Source organism: Prunus persica, chromosome G7 (genome assembly GCF_000346465.2).
Source record: "Prunus persica cultivar Lovell chromosome G7, Prunus_persica_NCBIv2, whole genome shotgun sequence".
Classification (NCBI taxonomy): domain Eukaryota; kingdom Viridiplantae; phylum Streptophyta; class Magnoliopsida; order Rosales; family Rosaceae; genus Prunus; species Prunus persica.
In genome coordinates this window covers 14,617,796-14,642,715 of record NC_034015.1, presented here as the reverse complement: position 1 = coordinate 14,642,715, position 24,920 = coordinate 14,617,796, and the positions used below count along the sequence as shown (strand labels likewise).

Genomic DNA, 24,920 nt, shown 5'->3' with positions numbered 1-24,920 from the left:
CACAATCTCTTTATTCTTTTACAAACTATCCTTCTTCTTTTTTCTTTTTTTTTCCATTTAAATTAAATTTTAAGTTCTTTTTAGAAATAGAAAAAATATAATCATAACATCTATAGGGCTAATCATGTGCCGACAAGTGGATGTAAAAAATCCTATCCCAAAATATTTTTCTATTGTCAAATGTATTTTAAATAGGGTATAAATAGTAGTTTAATTAAATTAACTAATAAATTTACATCATATACTTAAAACTATTAAAATATTAAATTTAGCCCTTTGTTGTCGGAGACAATTAAAATGTAGTCTAAAACTATTCCTTATAAAATCATTTTTTAGAGGATTAAATGTAGCCCTCCCCACCTGAAGATGACATAAGACCTCAGATGCATGCGTAAATACTATTAGCTAATTGAGTTACAAATCCTTGTCTGATAAATTAAGTGTTTAAAATTGTTTTAAAAAGAGCTAATAGCTCAAGTAACTAAAAATCTTTATATATGTACTCATTGTTATGTGTTCAATTTCCTATCTCCTAATTTGTATAAATAATAAAATAAAAAAGCTTACCATCAATTTTCGATGAAACAGAACATGTTAATGTGTTTTTGTGATTGAGACGTTTAAGGGTATAAAGAGTACTTCCAGTTTCTGGCCGGAAAATAGTACTTCCTATAAGAGATATAATATATACAAATTGATACCGTGACTGCTCACCTGCTTGGTTGTTATGACACATCAAACTTACTAACACGTCGTTGCTAAATAAAGTATAATATGATTTAGTTACCCTGTCAATTTGTTTTAATGCTCTTTGATACATTCATTTTCATTTGTGGAGTTGTTCAAGCAGATGTTGATAATTATCAATCGTCAAACTCTTGAAAACGATTACACAACATATAGCGACATGACGCTTATCGTTAATGTAGAGACGTGAAGAAAACTCTTATAAACAAATCTCTCTTTTATTTTTGTTACTGAACTGGACAAGACAACGTGTAGCTAACGTTGTGTCCAGGTCAGTGAAGCTAGAGTTCAAAAAAACAAACCTCTTTCCATAGAAATTGAAGTTGTTGAAACCTATGGGCACGCAAAGTATTGACTGAGGCAAAACCAAATGGGGGGTTGAGCCATTGGATATGTAACAGAAGAGACTAACATGCATGTGTAAAAGCATATGCTTATAAAAAAAACTTAGAATCCGTCCAAGTCAAGCACGTAGTAAGTAAACCACTATATCCCTAAGCGAAAAAAAAATCATAAGACTCGTAATATGAGGTGACTTTATATATGAGATCCAACCACACATCTTACACATGTAGAAATTGACCCAGTCTTATTTCCATTTTATTATTATTTTTTTAAATCTTTTTTGTAAGGGCAATTGACTCAGTCTTATTATTATTATATTATTTAATTTCTTCATAAATTTCATTAACCACCCAGTTCTAAAGTCATGAGTGTTGCTCACTCTATCCTCAACTTTGTTCATTAACCAAGAGGGTTGGAAATTGGAACATTCTTAGTTCCTCTAGAAGGGAAATTGAATTTTGACCACACTTGACCAAACTAGAGAAGCCCTTTAGTATTGATGAGGAAATTATATCTTCCCTTCTGGACAATCAATCAAAATCTACCACTTTGGTGCAGGGTTTGGATGCTTCTCTTAATGATTAGAATCTGAGGATAAAATTTACTGCACCGGTAACACTCACTCACTCATCATAGTGATAGATCATGTCCAAATTTACAGTTTTTTTGCACGCAATTAAAAAAAAACACATACACACTTGGGCCATGTAGGGTAATGAAATTGCATCTGAACATGACTCGATCAAACCCACAATTTTGTTGTTTTTATTTGACTATACATTGTTCAAAGTCAAGCTAACATTGGGAGACTAGGGTCCGCCGAAATCCAATAGTGTAGCCAATGTTGTCGACATCACATTTACAGATCTTCTTTCTGAAACCATACACCGTCTATACGCTTAATAATCTTAGTAGGGAAGAAGACCTGTAACCAATTTTTTTTTTTTCTTCCCTTTTTTCCGATATGGCTTCTCTGGCCAGGCAGAAGCAGCCTCACTTTGTCTTAATCCCACTCATGGCACAAGGCCACATGATCCCCATGGTAGACATGGCTAGGCTTATTGCAGAGCGTGGGGTGATGGTCAGCTTGGTCACTACCCCATACAATGCCTCAAGGTTTGAGGCAACAATTTCCAGAGCAGTAAAATCTGGCCTTCAAATTGCTCTTGTGGTAATCCCATTTCCAGGCCAGGAAGTGGGGCTTCCAATTGAGTGTGAGAATCTTGACATGTTGCCATCAAGAAACCTGCTCAGAAAATTCTATGAGGCTCTAAATCTGCTACAAGAACCGCTCGAACGCTACCTTAACGAGAACAATCTGCCTCCGAGCTGCATAATATCCGACAAGGCCCTATCATGGACGTTGAAAACATCTCAGAAATTCAACATTCCGAGGATTGTTTTCCATGGGATGTGCTGCTTCTCACTGCTGAGCTCTCATAATGTCAAAACCTCTGATGTTCTCCACTCTGTCACCTCTGACTACGAACCTTTTGTAGTGCCAGGGTTGCCCCAGAGGATTGAGATCACGAAGGCCCAGCTGCCCGGATCATTTGTTACCCTACCCGATTTGGAAGATTTTCGGGAGAAGATACAAGAGGCAGAATCAAAGTCTTATGGGGTTGTGGTGAATAGCTTTAATGAATTGGAACATGGGTGTGCTGAGGAGTTGGAGAAGGTGCTTGGTAAAAAGGTTTGGTGCATTGGGCCTGTTTCTTTGTGCAACAGAAACAATTTGGACAGGTTTTCGAGAGGCAACAAAGCTTCAATTGATGAGATGCAATGCTTGGAGTGGCTTCACTCTATGAAACCAAGGTCTGTCATTTATGCTTGTCTTGGAAGCCTTTGCAGACTAGTTCCATCACAATTGATAGAACTTGGGCTTGGTTTAGAGGCATCAGGGCAACCATTTATCTGGGTGATAAAAACAAGTGAGAAATATTCACAATTGGAGAAGTGGTTGGTGGAGGAAAGATTTGAGGAAAGGATCAAGGGGAGGGGTCTTTTGATCAAAGGTTGGGCTCCGCAAGTTCTTATTCTCTCAAGTCCTGCAGTTGCAGGGTTCTTAACTCACTGTGGTTGGAACTCAACAATAGAAGGGGCATGTTCTGGTGTGCCAATGATAACATGGCCTCTATTCGCAGAGCAGTTCTTCAACGAAAAGCTGATCATAGAGGTGCTAAGGATCGGTGTTCGGGTAGGTGTAGAAGTCCCGGTTAGGTGGGGGGATGAAGAGAAAGTTGGAGTGTCGGTCAAGAAAGATGGAGTGAAGAAGGCAATAGAAGCACTGATGGATGAGGGTGAAGAAGGCGAAAGGAGAAGAAATAGAGCAAGAGAAGTTGGAGAGAAGGGTACAAGGGCAATGGAAGAAGGAGGGTCATCTCACTCAAGCATGTCATCTTTAATTCAAGATGTTATGGAACAACCTAGTACTCAAGATAAATGTTAAAAGCTTCAATCAATTCCAGCAATAATGATCTCTTAGGCCAAATGCATGGCATCTCACATAAAGTATATGGCCGTAAGGTAAGGCAGAGGTTTCAAATCTTGGATTGTTGCAACCACAACCTGGATATAAGCAAGAGTTCGGTCAATGTAACAGTTTCAACTTTCAGTTGCAAATATTTTAATTTCCTCCAAAATGTTAGCTTACTACTGCATCGTAAATAACTAGTTATTTTCACTACTTTGTGGTATATGTTATATGAGTTGCACATGTAATTTGGCAACAGCTTGGTTTCAATTCAAGTATATTCTGTTGTTCTTTTACTCCTCCTCTCCGCCCACCGTTGTCCCAATGAGGGTTGGAGCCACACTTTGGCCCGAAGTGGCGGTGGCACCCCAAAACTCCAGCATTTCATGTAAAACGTATATTAATATATTGAAAAATCTATATTATTGGCCCCTAAGTAATAAATTCGCCACTGATCCTGATCTTCATTTTAACATGTAGTTTATTTTCTATTTTCTATTTTCATATTCAAATAGTATTGAATATTGTTCACATAAATTTTTGGTAATACAGAAAGGATCTAGTACAAGAAAATCCCACTGTTTTGAGTAATTAAAAATGCCATCCCACTTGATTATTATTTTAGTTAAATATAAAATAACTGTTTGTTTTCCGAGAGCTTGCTGTTCCTACTGGCGCAAGTAGTGGATCGTATTATGTTTTTATTTCTATATACTTGACAATATTATTATTTTTCAATTTGGTCAGCTTTTCAACAACAACAAAACTAATTGTGAATGCGTATGCTGATGTTGATGGGCTTGGTTCTTCTTCAATATTGGAGTGGTTAGCTTACGCCCGATATAAACCAAAAGGTCCAAACCAACCACATGCATATTAGGGGTGGGCATCGGGACCGAAAAATCGGAACACCGAACCGAATCGGTGAAAAAAAACCAATTGACCAAAAAAGTTAATAAATCGAATCGAAACTGGACCCAACCGGTTCCAGTTCTGGTTTTATACAGCACTACACCGGACCTGACCGGTCATATATATATATATATATATATTTTTATTTTTACAAAATTTTAAAATCTAATGCCATATTTTAAATTTTATAATCACTATTTTTCCAAGTTCAACTTCAAAAAATTTCTAAATGTATAAATTGGATTATTTGTTAATTTTTAAGCCAAAAAATATATAATTTAAAATTTTCAAAAATTTTTTTTTTTAAAATTAAATTAAAAATAAATTAATAATCCGGTTCAAAACGGGAACCAGTCAGAACAGAACCAGCCGATTTTTGAAATTTTTTTTGCCTAAATCGGACTGAACCGGACTGGTTAAAAAGTATCGATTCCAGTTTCGATTTGAGGTGAGAACCGAACCGAACTGCGCCCACCCCTATTGCATATCCATGTTAAAGATTCTCAAATACCTAATTCATCTAGATTCAAACAGTCAACAAAAAAGTCATAAGCATTTTTAGAGTGTACAAGTTACAGTGAAGTCATAGAAATTCTTATTCATAAAATTAGTTGGGAAATGTTGTGTTAGGAACAATATTTGTTTGCGGGAATTTTTTGTGTATTCTTCTCCTTGTAGGAGTCATATTTATAATACAACGAAACCTGAATGGGCAAGTAAATAATAAATTCTTAAATCTATTTACAGTAGGAAATCAAGAATTAAAGTAAATCAATTACAATTATAATAGGAATTCTTGGTGTGTAAGGAAAGTAAGTCAATAGTCCACAAGTCACGCCAACACTCCTCCTCATGTTGGTGCATAGATGTTGCCAATGCCCAACTGATCTAGTGAATTGTGGAATGCTTTACTGGAAATCGCCTTTCTCAAAATATCCACTAATTGATCCTTGAATTTCCCAAAACGAAACTGAAACACTTTAGCCTCAAGCTTCTGTTTGATGAAGTGTCGATCCACCTCAACATGTTTAGTACGATCAGATTTTGTGCAATGGCTATAGCAGCCTTGTTGTCACAAAAGAGATTCATTGTGGACGTAGGTTTATACCCAAGTTCAGTAAGCAACTTTCTTAACCAAATAAGTTTACAAATCCCTTTAGTCATGCCTTTGAACTTGGCTTCTGCACTAGATAAAGCTACTACATTCTGTTTCTTGCTCCTCCATGTCACCAATTTACCTCCCACGAATGTGAAGTAACCCGATGTGAATTTTCTACCTATTACATTATCTGCCCAATCTGCATCTGAATAACCATCAATATTTAGATGACCATGCTTTGAGAACATAAGTCATTTATCAGGTGCAGACTTCAAATATCTAAGTATCCGAAGCACTGCATTCATGTGGTCTTCACTTGGAGAGTGCATAAATTGACTGACAACGCTCAAAGCATAAGCAATGTCTGGTCAAGTATGTGACAAATAGATCAATCTTCCCACTAACCTTTGGTATCTTTCTTTGTTAGTTGGAACTTGATTCGGTTATTCTCCAAGATGATGATTCTGAACAATAGGAGTGTCCGCAGGTTTGCAATCTAGCACTCATGTGTCTGTTAACAAGTCCAAGACATATTTCCTTTGAGAGAGAAATATGCCTTGCTGATATCGAGCCACCTTAATTCCCAAGAAATACTTGAGTCCACCTAGATCCTTCATCTCAAACTCAGTAGCCAAATGGTCTTGTAGCTATGATATTTCCTATTTATCATTCTCAGTAATAATCATATCATCAACATAGATTATTAATGCTGTTACCTTCCCTTTCTGACATTTCAAGAACATAGTATGATCTGAGTTGCTCTGTTTGAAACCATTATTCTTTATTGCCATGGTGAACCGTCCAAACCATGCACGTGGTGACTGTTTCAATCCGTACAATGCTTTTCGTAACCTGCATACTGTTTCAGTCTGAGTAGTATTATATCCAGGAGGAATGTCCATGTACACCTCCTCCATGAGTTCGCCACATAGAAAAGCATTATTTACATCAAACTGGTGTAGTGGCCAATCCAAATTAGCTACAAAGGACAATAAGACTCTGACGGTGTTCAACTTTGCAACTGGTGCAAAGGTTTCTTCATAGTCTATACTATAGGTCTATGTGTACCCTTTTGTCACAAGTATTGCCTTGTGTCGCTTGATAGATCCATCTGCATTATGTTTTATAGTAAACACCCATCTATATCCGATAGTCTTTTTTCCTCGTGGTATAGTCTCCAATGTCCAAGTCTGATTTTTCTCAAGAGCTTTCATCTCATTTTTTATAGCTTGTACTTAGTTAGGATCTTTCAATGCTTCAGAGACCTTGGTTTGAATATGGATAGCAGAAAATTGATGCACAAAAGCCTTGACAGCTTCTCAGTGGATACATGATTTGCAATTAGATACTTGGATATCTTGCCAATATCAAGTGAATAACGGTTTGGTGGCTTCCCATGATTTTGCCTTAAAGGTAATTGATATCCAATAGATTTAACCTCTAAATGCACAAGTTTAGTAGAAGTAATTACCTCAAAGATATTCTCAGGAGATTGGTCAGTTGGTATTGTTGAGTGAAAGGGGGGGCCTTTATCTTGTTGTTCTGAGTTCTCTGTAGGAGTATGACTCGAATCAAAAACAGCTTCGCAAGGGTTAGGCGATCAATCGTTGTTTGGCAAAGAGCATTCGCATGTGCCAAACTCGGGACGATCGATTGTTATTGTTTCTTGGCCGAGAGCAATCTTTGTGCATAGATGAATATCTTCGTTTTCCAAGCTGCTCCAAGTGGGCTCTTCACTCTGTATCTCCCCCTGAATAGTAGAATTGGATGATGGGTCATAGAAGAACATCTCGAATTCCATAAAGGTGACATCCAAAGGGACAAGTTGTTGGGTATGAGGGTAATAACATCGGTAGCATTTCTAATGAGTGGCATAACCCCAAAAAACACAACGAAGCACACACGGATCAAGTTTGCTTGGTTGATTTTTGTGGAGATAAACGAAGGCCACACAGCCAAAAATGTGAGGGCTAAGCACCAAAACAGAGGCCAGAGGCCTGTGTTGCGCGAGCACTTGTAATGGAGTTTTGAAATTCAAGACTCCAGAAGGTGACAGGACCTGCCCGAATTCCTCGGAACCCGGAACGAATCCTGTAAAATTTTTGACATCTTACCGATGCCGAGCCGAGACTTTCTGTTGAAATTTCAGCAGAGTCTCCCCTGTAAATTTGGCTTTTCCCAAAATTTCTTAACCTGTTAAAACACATTTAATATCACCAACCAGCAGCATGTACAAGATGATTTCATGCAATTCACATAATCGGCATCCGGCCTTCAAATAATCCGAAGCAAAACCACCAACAAAGCTCTTAAGTCAAATAATGAAATTAAAACAAAGACCCAAATAACTTTAGCTCGCGACTACACCCGGGTGGGACTTCAGGCTACCTACGTACCCTTACTGAAGGATCAAGCCACACATAGTTCTTCCAACAGTAAAAATCACAATTCCTTAAATGTAATAAAATGTTAAAACAATCTTACGTTTGTAACCTGACTCTTAAATTCTTTAATTTCATATTACAACACAAACCACATTTAAAATTCATAACTCCCAAATCAAACCTTCTACATAAAACCATACCTGTAACTACCCGTACAGTACATATCTTGCTATCACCCACCAAGGGTATATAGAACACATAGTTTCATCTGAAGGCAACCTTTATATTTTCCGAAGGCAACAATATGATATTTTCTGAAGGCAACCGGTATATTTTTCGAAGGCAACAATATAATATTTTTTAAAGGCAACCAGTATATTTTTCGAAAGTAACAATATAATCCTTTCCGAAGGCAGCCGGGGAATAAGGGAAACTAGCCAACTACTTATGTAGACAAATCGAGCAGGTGGCTGGGGAAAATCCTGGCCGAACACCTGCAAAGTAATCTCAATGCAGGTATAGGCAAATCACTGGCTGGACACCTACAAAGTGATCTCTATGTAGGTACAGGCAATACATTGAGGGCAACTAGGGAATGGGAAAAACTAATCAACCACCTGTGTAGACAATCGGGCAGGTGGAAGGGGAAAATCCTGGCCGGACACCTGCAAAGTGATCTCAATGCAGGTACAAGCAATACACCAGTCGGACACCTACAGAATAATCTCTATGTAGGTACATGCAATTTCCACTGGCCGGACACCCACCTAAGCGGGTACATGCAATATACATTGGTCGGACACCTACAGAATAATCTCCATGTAGGTACAGGCAATTCAAATCATGTGCACACACTCTGCTAAAGGCAATCGACCCAATTCCCAAATCCTTTGTCAAAACTGTCATAAAGATTTCACAAATCCACTTCCCCAACACTATGTTCTCAATCATTTCTCGACTTGCCAAATATCCTTTTCTCAGCAATTGAACAATTCTCTTTGTAAACTGAGGCCAATCCGTTAACAAACTTCATAATCTCAATAACCCAAATATTTATACGTACCGATCTCAAACTCTCAAAAACATAAATTCCATATCCGAGGAGGTACATAAGGTAGTGCTAATAGCACTCGAACTAACATAAACCACAACCTCATGTACATCAACACATATCCAAGTATAAACAACTATACTAAAAAAAATAGTACAAATTTATTCGAAACAATCACATCCCGCAAACATACGAAAATAATTTCAGTACTCTGATAATCATTTAATATTTCCACTTCAAGACATATAATAACTCCAAGTCAAAGAACTCAATATGCATAATTTTCTATCCTTGAAAATAAAGTTCACTCACTTCATAATAATCATAACCCATCAGTCAAATATCTCATACTCAACTATTCCATAACTTCAATTATCTAACTAATAATTCGAGATCTTCATACAATAATATAAAACAAAACTCAAAATCCAACCATAGTTAACGTAACTCAAATAACGGTCGAGACTCGTTAATAAGGTCGTTCTAGTACTCCTCGAATGATGAAACTACATCGGAAGACTCACAGTCAACCGAGGAATCAAACTACCCAAACTTGGTCAATCGGATCCACAGGACCCACTACCTCCGTTTTACGATCCGGAAATTCCTACGGGTTCAACAAGGTTTACTAAACATGTTCTGCAAGTTTAGTCTGAATCAAACGGTCGAATCACTCGCGATCAGACGATTATCGATTAATGAAAAATTTAAGTTATTGAATCGGAACATCTAGGGCTCCAATTCATGATCCGCGAATTCCTCCACGATCCTAGAGATGTCTAGATTAACATATATTAGATTCAAGATGATCCAACATTCAAACCTATCAAACCCGAAAATCACACGATAGGAGAGATCCGTTCGGGGTTCGAACGTCAACCAAATTGGAATATGAAAGTACCTACGCACTCGTGAGGATCAGGAGATCATCTTAGAAAATAATGCCGGTCCATTACCTGGCCCACGCGCCGGCAGAGTGTGGATGCTTTGAGTCATTTCTGGCAGCCAAAAAAACTCCAAACAGCCGGCCAAGCTTCCTACCTAAGTGTAAAACCCCATTTGGAGTCACTTTTGTTCTTGAACATACCCCAAAAAATGGCCTGAGGTGGCCTGAATTGTGATCCCAAAACTGGCCGAACCATAAATCCAAAATTAACTCACTTAAGCTAGAAATTTCTCAAATCCTACCCAACCATCAGCTAGATCATGAAAAATAGGTGAGAAAGCATACCTCACTCGCCTGAAACGATGGTCGGGGGAGGAAAAACGAGTCGGCGAAAGTTTACGAAAAAGCTGTCCAAAACAGCCTGTTTCTTGGCTGTTTCCGGCAACTACGGTGGCGGATCGAGGCGGTGAAGGGCTGGGGCTGGAAGAGGAAAGTGTGATGGTTCTAACGGGACCGGTCTTGCTTGAAATGGCAGCCCAAAATGAAGAAATCACCCTTTGAAGTTAGCTGGTCGAGCTGCCCAAAATGAAGAAATTCTAGGTTTAAAAAAAAAATTGAACTTCGAAATATTTATGGTTATGCCACTGAACTTCTTTTGATTGCCATTTCTTCATTACAACTCCGATTCGAGTCCACTATGTGTCTACGGACTTATCTTGGTACTTTCTACGTAAAGATACCAGCCACTGCCCAGAAATCCTTTCGGATTAAAAAGTGACCAAAATACCCTTATCCTAAGGCTAAATTTGTAATTTCATATTTAATTAAATTAAATAATTTAAGTAGGGAATTTAATTGGAGTCGAGGTGTTACAGAAGGCATGCAGTTGATAAGGTGGACAGCAGTGATGACAACATCATCCCAGTGATGACGAGGAACATGGCCACCATTGAGAAGAGCACGTGCTATTTCAAGAAGATGACGATTCTTTTGTTCGGCAACACCATTTTGTTGTGGTGTCTGGGGGCAAGTTGTCTTATGAATAATGTCATGTGTCTGGAAGTAAGTTTGAAAGTCATTATTAACAAATTCTCCTCCGTTGTCAAAGCGAAGAATCTATATTCAAGCATTGAACTGTGTTTCCATATGTTTGTGAAAAGATTGGAACATGGAAAACACTTCATTCTTATTTTTCAACAAATAAAGTCATGTCATCCGTGTACAATCATCTAAGAATATGACAAACCAACGAATACCGGAATGAGTAGAAATTGGTGATGGTCCTCAAACATCAGAATGAATTAAAGCAAAAGGAATAGTACTTTTATTCATACTCAAAGGATAGGATGCTCTATGACTCTTAGCTAAAATGCAAGTATCACATTTAAAATCTGAGTCATTAAATACAGAAAATAACTCGGGTAATAAGTGTCTCATATAACCAAAGGATGGATGCCCCAAACATCGGTGCCAAAGCCAAATCTGTATGTGCTTGTCATCAGAAGGATGCTTCACACTGTTGGCACGTCCCATACTGAAGTCATCCACATAGTACAACCCTCCTCTTTTAGTACCACACCCAATGATCTCCTTGGTGAGAATATCATATGGTAAACAAAAATTAGGATAAATTAGTGCACAACAATTTAGTTGCTCAGTTGCCTGGCTCACAGACATTAATTTATTGGAAAAAGATGGAATGAGTAGAGTATTGGAAAGGGATAGATAAGGTGAAAAGGCGACAATGCAGGCCCCTGTCACAGGATAGGTAACTCCATTCGCATTAGCAATACTTGTGCGGCGGGATGTAATGGTGTGCAAAAAATAATTCGAATCAAATGTCATATGATCAGTGGCACCAGAATCAATTATCCAACCAGTAGTATCTCGTAGATCAGAAGTATGAAATACATAATCATAGTTACCTGAGTCATCCGAAGGCGAGGGACTACCAATAGGGTCTACATGCGGAAACAATGCTAATTGGGGTTCAGTAGAGACAAGTGCAGCACGACCGAAACTACTAGTAGTTTCTCTGAGCTTGCCAGCGCGGAGGTCCTCCCACCAATCAAGATAACCATTCAACTTAAAACAGGTGTCTCGGGTATGTTTGGGGTTGCCACAGTGCGTGTAACCACTTTCATCAGTCAGAGCCTTGGGACAAGAAGGTGGGATAGTTTTAGGATGTGGCACACCAGTAACAGTAGCATATGATTGGATCTGAAGGTGGGCTGCAATAGAGGAATTCTGGGGCTGTCTGGCATGAGCAGGGGGCCCTGATCGAGGCACACTCTTGGCCGCTAAGCCAGAGCCAGTGGGTGCAAATGAACCTATCATCACAACTTGTTGAACATCTTCATGGCAAACACAGGCATAAGCTTGGTCCACAGTAGGGAATGAAGTCATGTGAAGAACATCTGAAGTCATGTGAAGAACATCACTTCGGGCCTTATCAAGACGATCATCAAGGCCATCCAAAAATATGTAAACTCGATCTTTCTGTAGAATATCATTATAGCTCTTGATATCACTTTCATATTCTATCATATTGGGACGACGAAAATCAATTTCTCTCCATAAGCTTTGGAGGGTATTGTAATAGGTTTCAATGGAGCTGCCAGCTTGTCGCATACAGGAGACTCGTCGTTTCAGGTCAGAAACCAAAGAGGTGTCAGTGCCATCATAGTAAGTTGTGGCAATGGCTTCCCACACTGCCTTTGCCGTTGGAAAGCGAATGAAATTGCCAATCAAGCTCTGCTCTAGAGAATTGATGAGCCATCTCTTCACAATAGAGTTCTAGGTGCGCCAACGGGGAAACGTTGGAGCGGTCGAAGGAGGTTGTGGAAGATCGCCACTAATATATCCCAATTTATCTTTGCCGGAGATATTCAACTCGACAACTTGGGACCATAGGGCATAGTTGGTGCCATCCAACTTTATGCCAATATGTGCAGCGGAAGCTTCATAGGTAATCGTCGTCTGATTCGGGTTCAAGGTCGTCGTTTGAGTCGAGTTCGGGGTCGTCAACTGAGTTGAGTTTGGGGTCGTCTTGGTAAGATCCTAATTTAGGATCAGGTTCGAGGTCTGAGTCTGCATCTTCATTAGTTGAGACACCTGGATACTCAACTAGGCTTTGGTTGGTTGAGAAGGAGAGAGGAAGCAGTGGTGCTACCGCCATGAGAATTAGAAGAGTCATCCTCCCCCATGGTGGTGGTTAAGGTTTAGAAACTAGAGTCGGCAATCCTAAGATCGCCGCTCTGATACCATGCTAAAATATAAAACCTAATATGAGAATATTTATTTGTGGGAATTTTCTGTGTATTATTCTCTTTGTAAGATGTCATATTTATAATACAACGAAACCTGAAGGGGCAAGTAAATAATAAATTCCTAAATCTATTTACAATAGAAAATCATGAATTAAAGTAAATCAATTACAATTATAATAGGAATTCTTGGTGTGTAAGGAAAGTAAGTCAATAGTCCACAAGTCACGCCAACACAATCTAATATGTTATATTATCAGACTGTGGATTTCTTATTAAAAAAACGCACATTTGGACATGATTCTACTTGATCAAGCGAGACGATAGATAATCTGATGTCAAAGAAAACGTTACTCAAATTAGAAAGTTTGAGTCAATTGATCATTGTGCTTATAGTGGTCATCATGAAGATTGAAGGGTGGAGGATGTAAAAGCCACTCATTTCCATCAACGTAGGAAATGTCCAAGAAGGGGGCTACCTCAGATTCATTGAGTTGCCTTGCATACGAGGTTCTATGCGTATAATTTGAGCCCGATCCCATACAATCGTACTCCCCAAACAACACTGTCCTGCATTCAAATAAACACCTTCATAATTAGAAAAAAAAAATGACAACCAAAAAGAGAGAAGAGAACAATAGAATTTTGGAGACACCAAAAAGAAAAAAAGCAATATGAGGAGCAAAGCAAGCAACCACAGACTGGTCTCTAGAGGGGTCTCTCCAGTCATTCCATCCATCTGAAGCCACAACATCAGACATGTATGTTTTAGAAAACACCACAGTTGCATAAGCTCCCCAAGCTCGACCAAGCCACACTTTCCCACTTCCTCCAATGCTGCAATTCACAAACGAAAATCCGCTTTGCTCCTGCGCCGACTGTCTTCCTTGTGCCGTGACGGCTCCACTTATCCCCCGTTTGACCGCATTTGCTATCGAATTAATGGTGCACCCCTATCAATGCTTTAAAATTAGTACCAGACTAGTAATGCTAGAGACACCAAATCTCGTTGTCGTGGTGTTTTATTTGTTCGTATCTGAGCCTACCCTGCATCTCATTTATTTCCAACAATGCTGGCACGTCACATTAAATTATGACAAAGCCTGTTGATTATGGATGGATGATTGTGTTATAACTTATACCTCATAGAGTGATTTAGCTTTGCCAAAAATGAAATCGATGGACCCTTGAATGAAACATTCACTAAAATAATGCCTCCCACGATCATCATTAAGGGTGTCTTGGGCACCATAGAAGCCACATCCATAAAATGCAGCTTGATCTCCTGCAATTCTTAGTGCCACAGCCTGTGCTCCAATTCTTCCAGGACCTGGTGGCGGAGCTGTGTTCTTCTCAACAAAAAAAAACAGAAAATATTTCCCAAATTATTGAAATCCCACATAGGAAACATATCAAACAGTTCCATTTTCTTTACCTGAAAGCTAATATTGTAGGCAGTGAAATAGGGAGCAAAGATGGCAACTGAAGAGCTACGAGCCGTCCCTCCAGTAGAATTGGCTGTGTCATTCCATGCTATGATGGTGTTAAGATAGCCCTGACCTTGAAATATCAAATTGGTCTTGTTAGCAGCCACCGTCACCTTTTCCCTGCCATCATATATTTGATCATATGGTTAATAAGAATTAATTTGCAAACCTATATCCATATTTCAACTTCATTTTCTTATGGGACAGTTTCATTTTTCTCCCTTGGAATATATAATACCTGTAAGTACCCGAATCGATTATGATGAGGGTTCTATAGTTGCTAAGCTCAGGAGCAGCATCTACTGCCTTTTGCACGCTACTAAAATTTGTGCAACCCTTTAAGCCTACTGTCAAAACAAGGGACACATTGTATTCAGATACGAGCCTAAATTTCCATTTTGTGTTGGCACATTTAGGGCTCCGCCGGCGGCGGTGGTGGTGGTGGTGGTGGTGTCTGGACACAATGCTTCTCAAGGTAGACAATAAGCTCTCACCACTTTTCTTGAAAACTCCATCTAATATAGCAAGCTTGAAACTATTTTGAGCACTTTTGGCAATAGTAGAAGTTGAGGAGAGAGAGGAGGGGATGTGATGGAGAGAGATGATAGTGGAAACAAGTGCAATGACAAAGGCTGAGAACCAAAAGAAGAGGGTTGTTTTGGTTCTCATGGTTAAGGCTTTTGACGTATTTAGCTGAGGTTTGATATTATTTTGAGTTAAGAAGTGGGTTGGGGCTTGTGGGGGGGTTATAACTTATTTCATTTTGTGTCTAAAAATTGGTCATGTAAACTTGAGGGTATGGTGCTTGGCGTGGGAGGTAAGAATTGTATGAGCCTGTTTGTGATGTTTGTGCGTGTGAAGATGATTACAAAATCTCTGCTTTTAAAAGTTATGGTATGGAGAGAGAGAGAGAGAGAGAGAGAGAGAGAGAGAGAGAGAGAGAAGGCATGGAGATTGGAAAATGCATACGCAAAGCCACAGAGGAGAGGAGCTGAGAGGTTTTATTATGATCAAGAATCAATGATGAAAGGAGGGAAAGTGGTAAAGGTGTGGGCATGTGTGTGTGTTTTGGTGGTGATGCAGTGAGACTTGAACTTTAATTTTAATTCTTTGAAAATTGGAGGTGTTTCTTGACAACTTAGCACAAAGGGCACACCGTACACTACACTACTAAATTGGGCGGTGGGACTTGTAGCTCCATATAATCATGGAGGTTTCTGAAGAAAAAGTGACTTGAAATTTATGAAACCGCCCTTGCTATGTGGAACATTAGGTGTAGCTGCAGCCTGCAATAGTACTTCTTGTTCTGAATACAGCAGCTCATGCGAATCAATTGGGAAAAATGTTAGGCGGAGCCATTCATGCGTGCATGGTGACTCACAATCATAGATGCTTATAGTCACAGATGCTTAGCTTATAATACATCAACGGCTGGAAGTCGTCACCCTCGTAGGCACGGACAATCGTCCCAAGCAACCTCTTCAGTTGGAGGTGCATATGAACTATGAAAATACGAGCCAACCAGGGGGATTTTATACATATCTGGTACAGAAGGGGGATTTTGGAACATTGACAAACAAGGCCTTATCAATGCATCACACATGGGAATCAGTGTTTTTTTTTCCATATAATACAACACCAACACCTGCTGCTTCATAAGAAAATACCAAGGATGATTATTATGCTATTTTCTTTCTATTTTTTTTCTTGTGGGAAAAGAGAATTCAATTTTTAGTTTATTACATAATAGAATACTCGACTACAAGACCTACCACTTTCACCAATTTATCCCAAAATCTAACTGAAAAATAAACCGAGGAAGAAGAAAATTTGAGAAAAGAAAAGCACAGAACTTAAAAACTTTCATACATTTAACTCTTGTGCATGCAGAATATGTGCTCAATAAAGCCTTATAAAGAAAAAACTAAAGGACAAATAGAGCTATTTAGCTGAAGTTCAAGAAAAATGTTGATATGAACAGCAGAGGCTTGACAATTCCAATTCATAAAATTTTACAAACATGAACTGGAAACTAAAAGCTTGCTAATAAGGATAAGGCAAAAAGAAAAAAAGCTCTTTCATTTCCCCCCCTGCTCTCATAGTGTATTTACAACCCGACACTCAGGAACCTTTTTATGTAGCATTGATGTTCCTTTGAAGGTCACCATTTGGTAGCAAGTCCTTCTGTAGTTGGTAAGCTGCAGCAGCGCAAGGACACAACCGTAAATTTCAGGGCAACAAAAAGGCACAAAGAGAATGAGTGCATTATTTAGACACAATTAAAACATACCTGGTCCGGCATTATTTTTGTAAAACCAAATTTTTCAGTCCATATGGATTCTGCTTCTTCAGCAGCTGGCAGCACAAGGCTCTTCACACTCAAGAAGGCTAGCAGCTTCTCAATGCAGGAAAACAACAACTGGAAGTAGCCCTGTGAATTTTGGGTAAAAAAAGTTGAATTGTATCAAACTAAACTTGGAGTCATAACTTTGTTCGCGAGAAACAGAACCATCAAAACTGAAAAATTGTACCATAAAAACGCCAAGGACAAAAGAAAATTAGGGGCATAAGTTCAGCACAAGCAGCTCGAAATAATATTAAATATATTTCTCTATTTTAGTCTCACCTTGCCGTGGTTACCATTACTTGTAGCAACCAAAGGAAGTTCAGCGACTTCATGACCAAAAACACGAATAATTCCAGCTGATACCACAGTTGAGCTGCAATAACAGATGAGTTTTATCAATTATATTACAAGGAACCAAGTCCACGATCAGAGATCAAACAACTTACTTGACCATCAGTATTGCACAGTACATCCCCCCAAACTCTTGGCTCCTAACATTCCTTCTGAGAGAGAGAGAGAGAGAGAGAGAGAGAGAGAGAGAGAGAAAGACAGAGAGGAGAAGAAGAAGAAAAAGAAAATCTATTAGAATACTGGATGCACATGCAAAACTTTGGACTAGATAAACCAACTACAATACAAGGTCACAGATCCTTATGCTTACCCATAAACCATGGCTGGAATAAGGTCTCGCCCAGATTCTGAATCAATTATAGGATCAAAGCAATCCTGCAACACAGGTATGGGAGAATATCAATTGTTGTTAAGATGATGGTTCCTTTCATGTGTGTAATAAGTGCCTCTGCTATGCTTCTTGTCTGCAAACACTCACATAAGATAAGCCTAGCGTATAAAAGCACATTACAATTTACCATTCCTTTTTATTAAAATCAACAGTCCCATCAGTCATACAAGAAAGGGGGTAAGGAGCTTCACCCTAACAACCAAACTAGGACACCGACTGCGTCATAGAAAATAATAATAATAATACAACTTGAATACCAACCAAATTTTGCTTGGCAAAAAACGAGTTAAATGGAAGAGGGTCATCCTTGCCATCCTCTTTTTCTCTCTTAAAAAATGTTTGTTAGGAAAAAGATGCCAAAAGAAATTTTCCAAATTGTTGTTATATCGCTTTGTATCCCCTGACCAACTTTCTTTAGATAAAGATGTGTTTGTAACAGCATATCTACAGCATACCTTTACTCTTTCCATCCCCATCCCCTTACCCTTGCCATCCTGTTTCCCTTCCTTTCTATCAAAAGGAAGAACACTATGCATCATTCCTTTCTTTTATCCTTCCAATGTGATTACCCAATCCATCCCCCTTACCAATCAAAGTATTAGGCCATTTAGAAGCAATATAATCCTCCGGCAATAACACAATCCTTAGTGCCTCTTAAGTTAGGTTCCTAAACAAGTCATTGTGTTCAGCTCCAGGGAGAATATATGTAGTTCAAGGGGATTATGCTGCCTATATGCAATTGTGACCAAATTTCAGTTTTTATTTCTTTTTTGCTTGCAAAAGAATTTCAGCTAATTGGCATATGATGCAGAAACTAGTCTTCTTTAAATTTCCTTTTTTTTTTTCCTCATAAACGAATTGTCTAAGATACTCAGTTACCACCAAAAATAAATAAAAAATCATAAAAGGAAAATTTAAAGAGACATACAAACAAAAGTTTGTTACAATAAATAAAACAATACAAAAGTAAAAAGAATGTAACTAAACTAACTTATATTGAACCATGTTTATGAAGAAGCCCTCTAGAAGAAAGTAAATTACTGTGGGATGACCCTAAATTGCTGTAGGCAAGCACCACAACCTTTTAAAAGAAGAGAGGGAAGAACTCACATGGAAGATAGCAACAGCCTGTGCAAGTAATAAACGAGATTCCTGTGAAGCAATTTTGCCACTAATAAGTCTCCATCTCACATCTAATCCACTGACAGTTTCCAAACCATTTCCTTCCTGCTTCTTCTTTATAACATCCAAATGAGAGTCGGGAAGCTTCTCAGCTCCTCTCGTTAGCAACTTTTGTAAAATAGAATGAATTTTACTGCACTCCACGCAACAAAACCACTTCCCCTTTGGCAATTCCTGTCAAAGAAATGGCATCAACACTTCAATCAGAAATCTATTTTGCAAGTCCACAGGAACGAAAAGACTCTGGTGATATAAATCATTAAGCATCTGCTTTCTTTGAGGTGCTCACCTTTAAATTTGCCATTTTATGTTTCTTTAAACAGCCAACATGATATTCCTTCTCACACTAGCAAAACAAGAGGAGAAAGCACCACTTAGTGGTTTAAATAGAAGCAACAGTAATATTTTGTGGAAAAGTGCACTTCAAATGCAACCAAAAATATGAAAAATTAAAAAACACCTGATCACAAAGTATAATAGTTCGTGGACCAAATCCTGATTTGCTAAAATCATAACCTCTGCATGGAAGAACAAATAATCAAAAAGACAACATAAAGAGGTATATCAAACAATTATCCGTCACAAATGCATAACAAACATAATGACTAAGCCAACAAGATTAAATAGAATAGGTTTCCAATTATTACCTACATAAAACACATCCAGTCAATTCAGCTTCTATGTCTTTGACAATACGAATGCATCTTTGGGTTATCTGTTCTATAGGGTCAATTCCTGAAATCCTTCCAGCAGCAACAGCATTTTCATTATGTTCCACAAACTTTTCTCTTTGGAACATATTCTGGCAGAACTTACAGTACCAGTCACCACGAGGAACATTTGGTAGAGATGCACAGTCTGCATGGGGCAAACAATTCATACCGCAAACTCATATAAGGCAAATACAGTTGCGGAAGTGCATCAGAGGGAACTCAATGACTGCTCCATCATGATTCCACAAATTATCTTTAAAGTGATATACAATGCAAAGTAAGATCCAAATACAAGTGAACTGAATTTCAGATTTACTTCATTTACAAAAACTCAACAATTTTTGTAGACAATCACAAAACAAATTTTCAACATGTTTCTATCACATTATGAACTTGAAATATAATTAACAAAGGATTTCCAAATAAAATTTGTTCTTGATTCAATAACAACTTTATCTCAGCCATTCAAACAGAACCTCTTATTGGACTATAAAAGCAAATAAAAGGTCTTACCTTACCAATAAAAGAGGGAACTAGTTTTGAGTCGATGAAAAGAAAATATAAATTTTATATCGTACTCATAAGAATCATAAATTTCACCTCTGTGGAAAGCCCTTGGGCATCCATCACAAAGCACAAGATTCCCACCATCTGCACAAATGATGCACAAGTCATCGTTATCCTTGGATGAATATTTCCGACCTCTCGACAAAGATATTGCCAACTCGTGGAGAGACACGCCATTAGATGTGTAAATGTATGCATAGCTGCCAAAAAGTACAAACAGAACCATAGAATTATCAAATCTTTAAGGTAAATCGTGACATGGGTAGCCGCTGTATATATCACACAAAAACTTACGGTTTCCTGCGTGAAGCCCAACCTGCATGAGCCTCAAACTGTGAGGGGCTAACCTGCAGAATAAATAAAAGTGTCAAAATTTCCAATATGGGATTCATGAACTGTGAAGTCAAGTGGTAGCAGAAAATACCTCAGAGTTGCAGCAACGGCAAAATATTCCAAAGCCCATCTTATAACCAACTAGCAATTTCTGTCCACAGAAAATTATTATTTTATTTCAATACGCAGATAAATAACATAAAAGTATGAACAATCTTTTTCTCATCAACCTGTCCGCGTGCATAATATGCTACTTCCGTTCCATCAGGCAATCCATCTTCCTCAAAAACCAACTTATGCAGCCGCTGATCTCTTGAGAAAGATACAACCAACGAAGAAGCAGATTATTCATCTCACAAATGGAAAGAAAATACTTACATTCAAAATTATGCTACCTAAAAAAGAAGCATATTTATGTTAATAAAAACTGACAGGAGAGGATGCAACCTACTTTGTTGTAATCCTCCACTGACTCTTCTTTTGTGAAGAAAAGTACATTGAAGCAGGACTGGGAGACCTTGAGATCAGAATTGATTTTGATGACCTGTAAAAATGCAGACGACATATCACGAAGACATTAAACATACAGATAAATCACTGTCCAATATTTCTCTATCAAGACAATTTGGAAGGTGTTCATAAGAACAAACATAGCAAAAGGTTTCTTGAAAGAAGATTTTGTGAAAGAATCAGTTTTCTTGGCTTGCTATTAGAGCAGATTACTAGTCACAGGGATATAATGAACAGAAGCTTATCATTGATTCTACTTAGAAGGATACCAACTTTGGTGTTATCTTCCATCTACTCTTATAAGGCGAACACATTGGAGAAGCACTTCCGGAGGGATCTGATATCAAAACTGGCGGTGATGACCTGCAGTGAAGATAAAAGCATATAACAAAAGGGAAAACAAATTTTTGAAGAAGTAAACCTCAATCAAAATTTTACTATTTCCATAATCCACATAAGTTTTCCCTTTTAGAGACAGAATAGCTATAAAGGTTAGTTAATTTAATTTTACGATTTAATATATACAATAATGATACAGCAAAGAGAGGGGGGGAGGGGGGATGTCAACAAAGAAAGAGACATACTTTCTCTTCTTTTGCAAAGACAAACAGACTGGAGCACTTTTGGGGGACTTTGAAATTGCATTTTTCAGGGTCTTTGAGATTGCACTTTTCAGGGGTTTTATGATTGCACTTTTCGGGGATTTAGAGATTGCGATTCTCGGGGACTTTGATATTCCAATTCTCGGGGACTTTGTGATTCCAATTCTCGGGGACTTTGTGATTCCAATTCTCGGGGACTTCGTGATTCCAGTTTTCGGGGACTTTGGGATTGCACTCTTCAGGGACTTCGAGATTGAAACAGGCATCAAAGATCTGAAGACAATACAGATGCAAGAACATATGAGAAGGAATTTGCATATCAATACTATTCAATAACTAAAACTGAAAAAAAGGATACAACAACTGAGTAACATTCTTACACCTTCCATAAGGTTTCAGAAATATTATATTGCAACTTGTGACATAAATGTCACCTTAAGCAAAAACGCTAGAACTGATCCATGTATAATGGGACAGATAGAAAATGCAACCATAATGTTAGGATTTTAAAATTCATTTAATCAGCCAATATCCTATGTCAGAATGTGAGAAATAATGAGTTTGAGACTCTTTGATGCACCCAATGGAATCATGGTTTTCCAGAAACAGTTAACAAAACATTCTTAGAATCTCAGCAACAATGGAGCCAATCCCCAGCCTATGTCTAAATGAATATATATTGCCATATTAAGTAAATATGAAAATATATGTTACTGTCAATTTCCTTATAAACAGCAACGATGAATAATTTGTATCTATAAAGCACAAGCATACCACAACTAAACTGAATTTTAATCATTTTTATAATAAATGGGACGCATTGTACAACAGTTCCAACTTGCAATATATAAGGTGGATATGTCACTCCCTTTAACACAACATGCAGATCTTATGTTTGAAGATGCAAGTAATATAGAATGTGGAATGTGGATTTCTTTTTCTTTTAGAAACAAAATATAGAATGTGGTTATGTCATTCTATTATCCACATTACAATGCAAGGCTTAACACCTTTCAAAGGAAACTACTACCTAATAATTGCTCTTGCTACCCTAACTCTTGCCACTTAGAGACAAGCACATGAAGATAAGTTCCCTACCAACAAAAAGTTATTCAATACCCTTTTCGCACCCAAGGCCCCAATAAAGCAATACAGTATTATTAGGGTGGAAAAAAAAAATGGCAAAACTGTTTACATCATAGACTAGCTAATTTAGAGAAAAACAAGGGATACAATCTGAAAATCCAAAATCCACAAATTCCAGGTCAAAATTTGACAAGAATAACAATGCTGGAAGCGGTAACTTGAAAGAGTACCATACCTGAGACTATCACCAGGTTCATGAGTTGGACTGCACTCAGGCTTCTTTGACTCCATGCAAGAATAGCAGAGAGATCCATCATCCAGAGCACAGTATGGAGGAAACGACACTAGAAATGATAGAATACGAAGAAGAAGAAGAAAAAAAAAAAGCAATCAAGAAAAATTTCATCAAATAACTATAATCAATATGCTTAAAACTGCTTAAATACAAAAGAATATAAAGAGAAAACAAAAATAAAAACTATTCAAAGCTCACCACTGCAATTTTTACAAGTGAAATACTTCTCCGCAGGTGAAGAATTGATGAAATTCTGAACTGTTGTCTCCAAAGTATGGAGAGAAGCATTTCTGCACGCCTTCAAGAGATCAAGCAGACTCCTTCCGTTCTCAAAGCAAATATACTGTGCTGCCCGTCTGTATGTTTTACAAGCATGAATCTCAAATTGGGATGGTGGAATAACCTACATTGATTGGAAAAAGAGCAAAGCAAATAAATAAATGCATAAAGCAACTCACAGAACAGTTTATAGCATACTAAACCATCTTAGAGCAACAAGCATTACTCACCCTGCAGTTGTTGCACAAGATACATGAACATAGAATCCCACCATCCTTTATTATGCCCCGCAAACCAAATGCCTGAATTAAAATCATCACCACCTTTTAGCTCATTATCTGTACTAAACATATCTTTTTTTAAATGCATAAAAATGAATTTGGAATCAAACTACCTTCTTGCTACCCATGTAAATCACCTGCACCCCATCAACCATTCCAGTCTCAAAGAGCTCCTTGACCGTCGTAGGCTTCCTGTCCAACACAATCTTCTTTGACATTTTCAGTTCTAGCTTATTCCTCAGCGGGGATGCCAGTGTGCTGACTCCAAATGTATCATCCTCCTCTATATTTGAAATCACTTCAACTGGCACGGCCCCTGATGCACTTTCCACAGTAGGCTCAAACGTAGGTCTCAATGCTGATCGCGTAAACCGCCTCAATGGCCGGCCTTGCAAATCCGTTTCCCCCTCATTACAACTAGGCTCATCTTTAACTTCAACTTCAACCAAGTCCGCTTCCATATCATGCTCCTCGACCGAAGGCCCTGAGAGCTCACTGTAGGGCCCATATCCACTACACCTACGCATCTCCAATTTGCAATTTGGTTCATCTTTAACTACAAATTCAACTGATTCGCCCCTTTCAGAGCCCTGAGGAGAAGGGCTTTCATCAACTCTCAGCTCATCAGAGCTCTTGAGCCCATTTATTTCCGCATCATCGGAAAACGCATTTCGGCCATTGATCCGAGACCTTCTTTCTCGGGTATAAACAATTACACCATTCACAACAGCACCTTTAAACCTCTTAAAGTTGAGGTTCTCATAAACCCGCACACAAGGACTCGTCTGGGACTCGGTCTGAGTCCCAGCCAGTGAATCGGTGAGCTGAGACTGGCCCTCCAATACACAAGCCAATTCTCGCTTCATGCCGGTTCAATGAAACACCTCGCCCCACAAATCGTCCCCAAAATCTGCAAAGCCCCCAGGAAAAAAAAAATTAAAACAAAAATCAAAAAAAGTTTCCAAATATTTGAAACGATATTGCTAAAACCCTAAAAATCTAGGGTTTAAAACGAAAATTGAGGAAGAAATAGTGTACCAGGTATATCAGATGAGAGCCATGAGAACGAAATTGGTTCGAATTGTCACTCTGAGATGGCAACGAAATGTGAGAGAGAGAGATCGGATAGAGGTAAATTAGGGTTTTTGAGTGACTTTCGCTGATATATTTTTGCTATTTTGGGTGTAGATTTGGTAGAAGAGAGGCGCAGACGTCCACGATATCGCTGTTATTGGAAGGGGAACTGGCCCAACTCAGAGAGAGAGATAGAGAGCAGAGACAAGCATCAGCGGCCTATAGGAAGGGACCAATGGCAGGACCCGTAAATAAGTTG

At 38.4% G+C, this 24,920-nt stretch overlaps 3 protein-coding genes across 4 annotated transcripts; 1 reads left to right on the top strand and 2 right to left on the bottom strand.

Moving 5' to 3' along the window:
- LOC18770133 (UDP-glycosyltransferase 73D1) lies at positions 1,725-4,001 on the top strand. The gene has a single exon (XM_007204430.2). The coding sequence runs from the start codon at positions 2,057-2,059 to the stop codon at positions 3,539-3,541; it is 1,485 nt and encodes a 494-aa protein (XP_007204492.1). The 5' UTR covers positions 1,725-2,056; the 3' UTR covers positions 3,542-4,001.
- Positions 13,364-15,767, bottom strand: LOC18771035 (probable pectinesterase 15). Of its 2 annotated transcripts, none has more exons than XM_007203038.2 (5): positions 14,889-15,767; positions 14,599-14,770; positions 14,306-14,512; positions 13,866-14,116; positions 13,364-13,733 (listed from the first exon to the last, which is right to left on the bottom strand). In XM_007203038.2, the coding sequence occupies exons 1-5, from the start codon at positions 15,317-15,319 to the stop codon at positions 13,523-13,525; spliced, it is 1,272 nt and encodes a 423-aa protein (XP_007203100.1). In that variant the 5' UTR covers positions 15,320-15,767; the 3' UTR covers positions 13,364-13,522. The 2 variants fall into 2 exon arrangements, with proteins under 2 accessions (XP_007203100.1, XP_020423870.1); XM_020568281.1 differs by having other exon boundaries at positions 13,591-13,733; positions 13,859-14,116.
- LOC18771769 lies at positions 16,494-24,859 on the bottom strand. Its single transcript, XM_020568280.1, has 21 exons — positions 24,626-24,859; positions 23,701-24,497; positions 23,537-23,608; positions 23,226-23,430; positions 22,968-23,076; positions 21,629-21,919; positions 21,318-21,407; positions 20,986-21,078; positions 20,765-20,846; positions 20,626-20,685; positions 20,496-20,548; positions 20,235-20,401; positions 19,569-19,779; positions 19,382-19,439; positions 19,211-19,267; positions 18,850-19,095; positions 17,659-17,723; positions 17,444-17,500; positions 17,277-17,370; positions 16,941-17,081; positions 16,494-16,848 (listed from the first exon to the last, which is right to left on the bottom strand). Exons 2-21 carry the CDS (start codon positions 24,451-24,453, stop codon positions 16,747-16,749), a joined length of 3,006 nt encoding a protein of 1,001 aa, XP_020423869.1. The 5' UTR covers positions 24,454-24,497; positions 24,626-24,859; the 3' UTR covers positions 16,494-16,746.

Coding starts and splice junctions, on each gene's coding strand:
- LOC18770133 (XM_007204430.2), top strand. CDS start 2,057: ATGGCTTCTCTGGCCAGGCAGAAGCAGCCTCACTTTGTCTTAATCCCA.
- LOC18771035 (XM_007203038.2), bottom strand. CDS start 15,319: ATGAGAACCAAAACAACCCTCTTCTTTTGGTTCTCAGCCTTTGTCATT. Junction 14,771..14,888: donor ATCGATTCGGGTACTTACAG/GTATTATATATT, acceptor ATATGATGGCAG/GGAAAAGGTGACGGTGGCTG. Junction 14,513..14,598: donor CCTACAATATTAGCTTTCAG/GTAAAGAAAATG, acceptor TTTGTTGAGAAG/AACACAGCTCCGCCACCAGG.
- LOC18771769 (XM_020568280.1), bottom strand. CDS start 24,453: ATGAAGCGAGAATTGGCTTGTGTATTGGAGGGCCAGTCTCAGCTCACC. Junction 20,686..20,764: donor CATATTATGCACGCGGACAG/GTTGATGAGAAA, acceptor TTCTGTGGACAG/AAATTGCTAGTTGGTTATAA. Junction 17,501..17,658: donor ATTCCAGCCATGGTTTATGG/GTAAGCATAAGG, acceptor TCTCTCTCTCAG/AAGGAATGTTAGGAGCCAAG.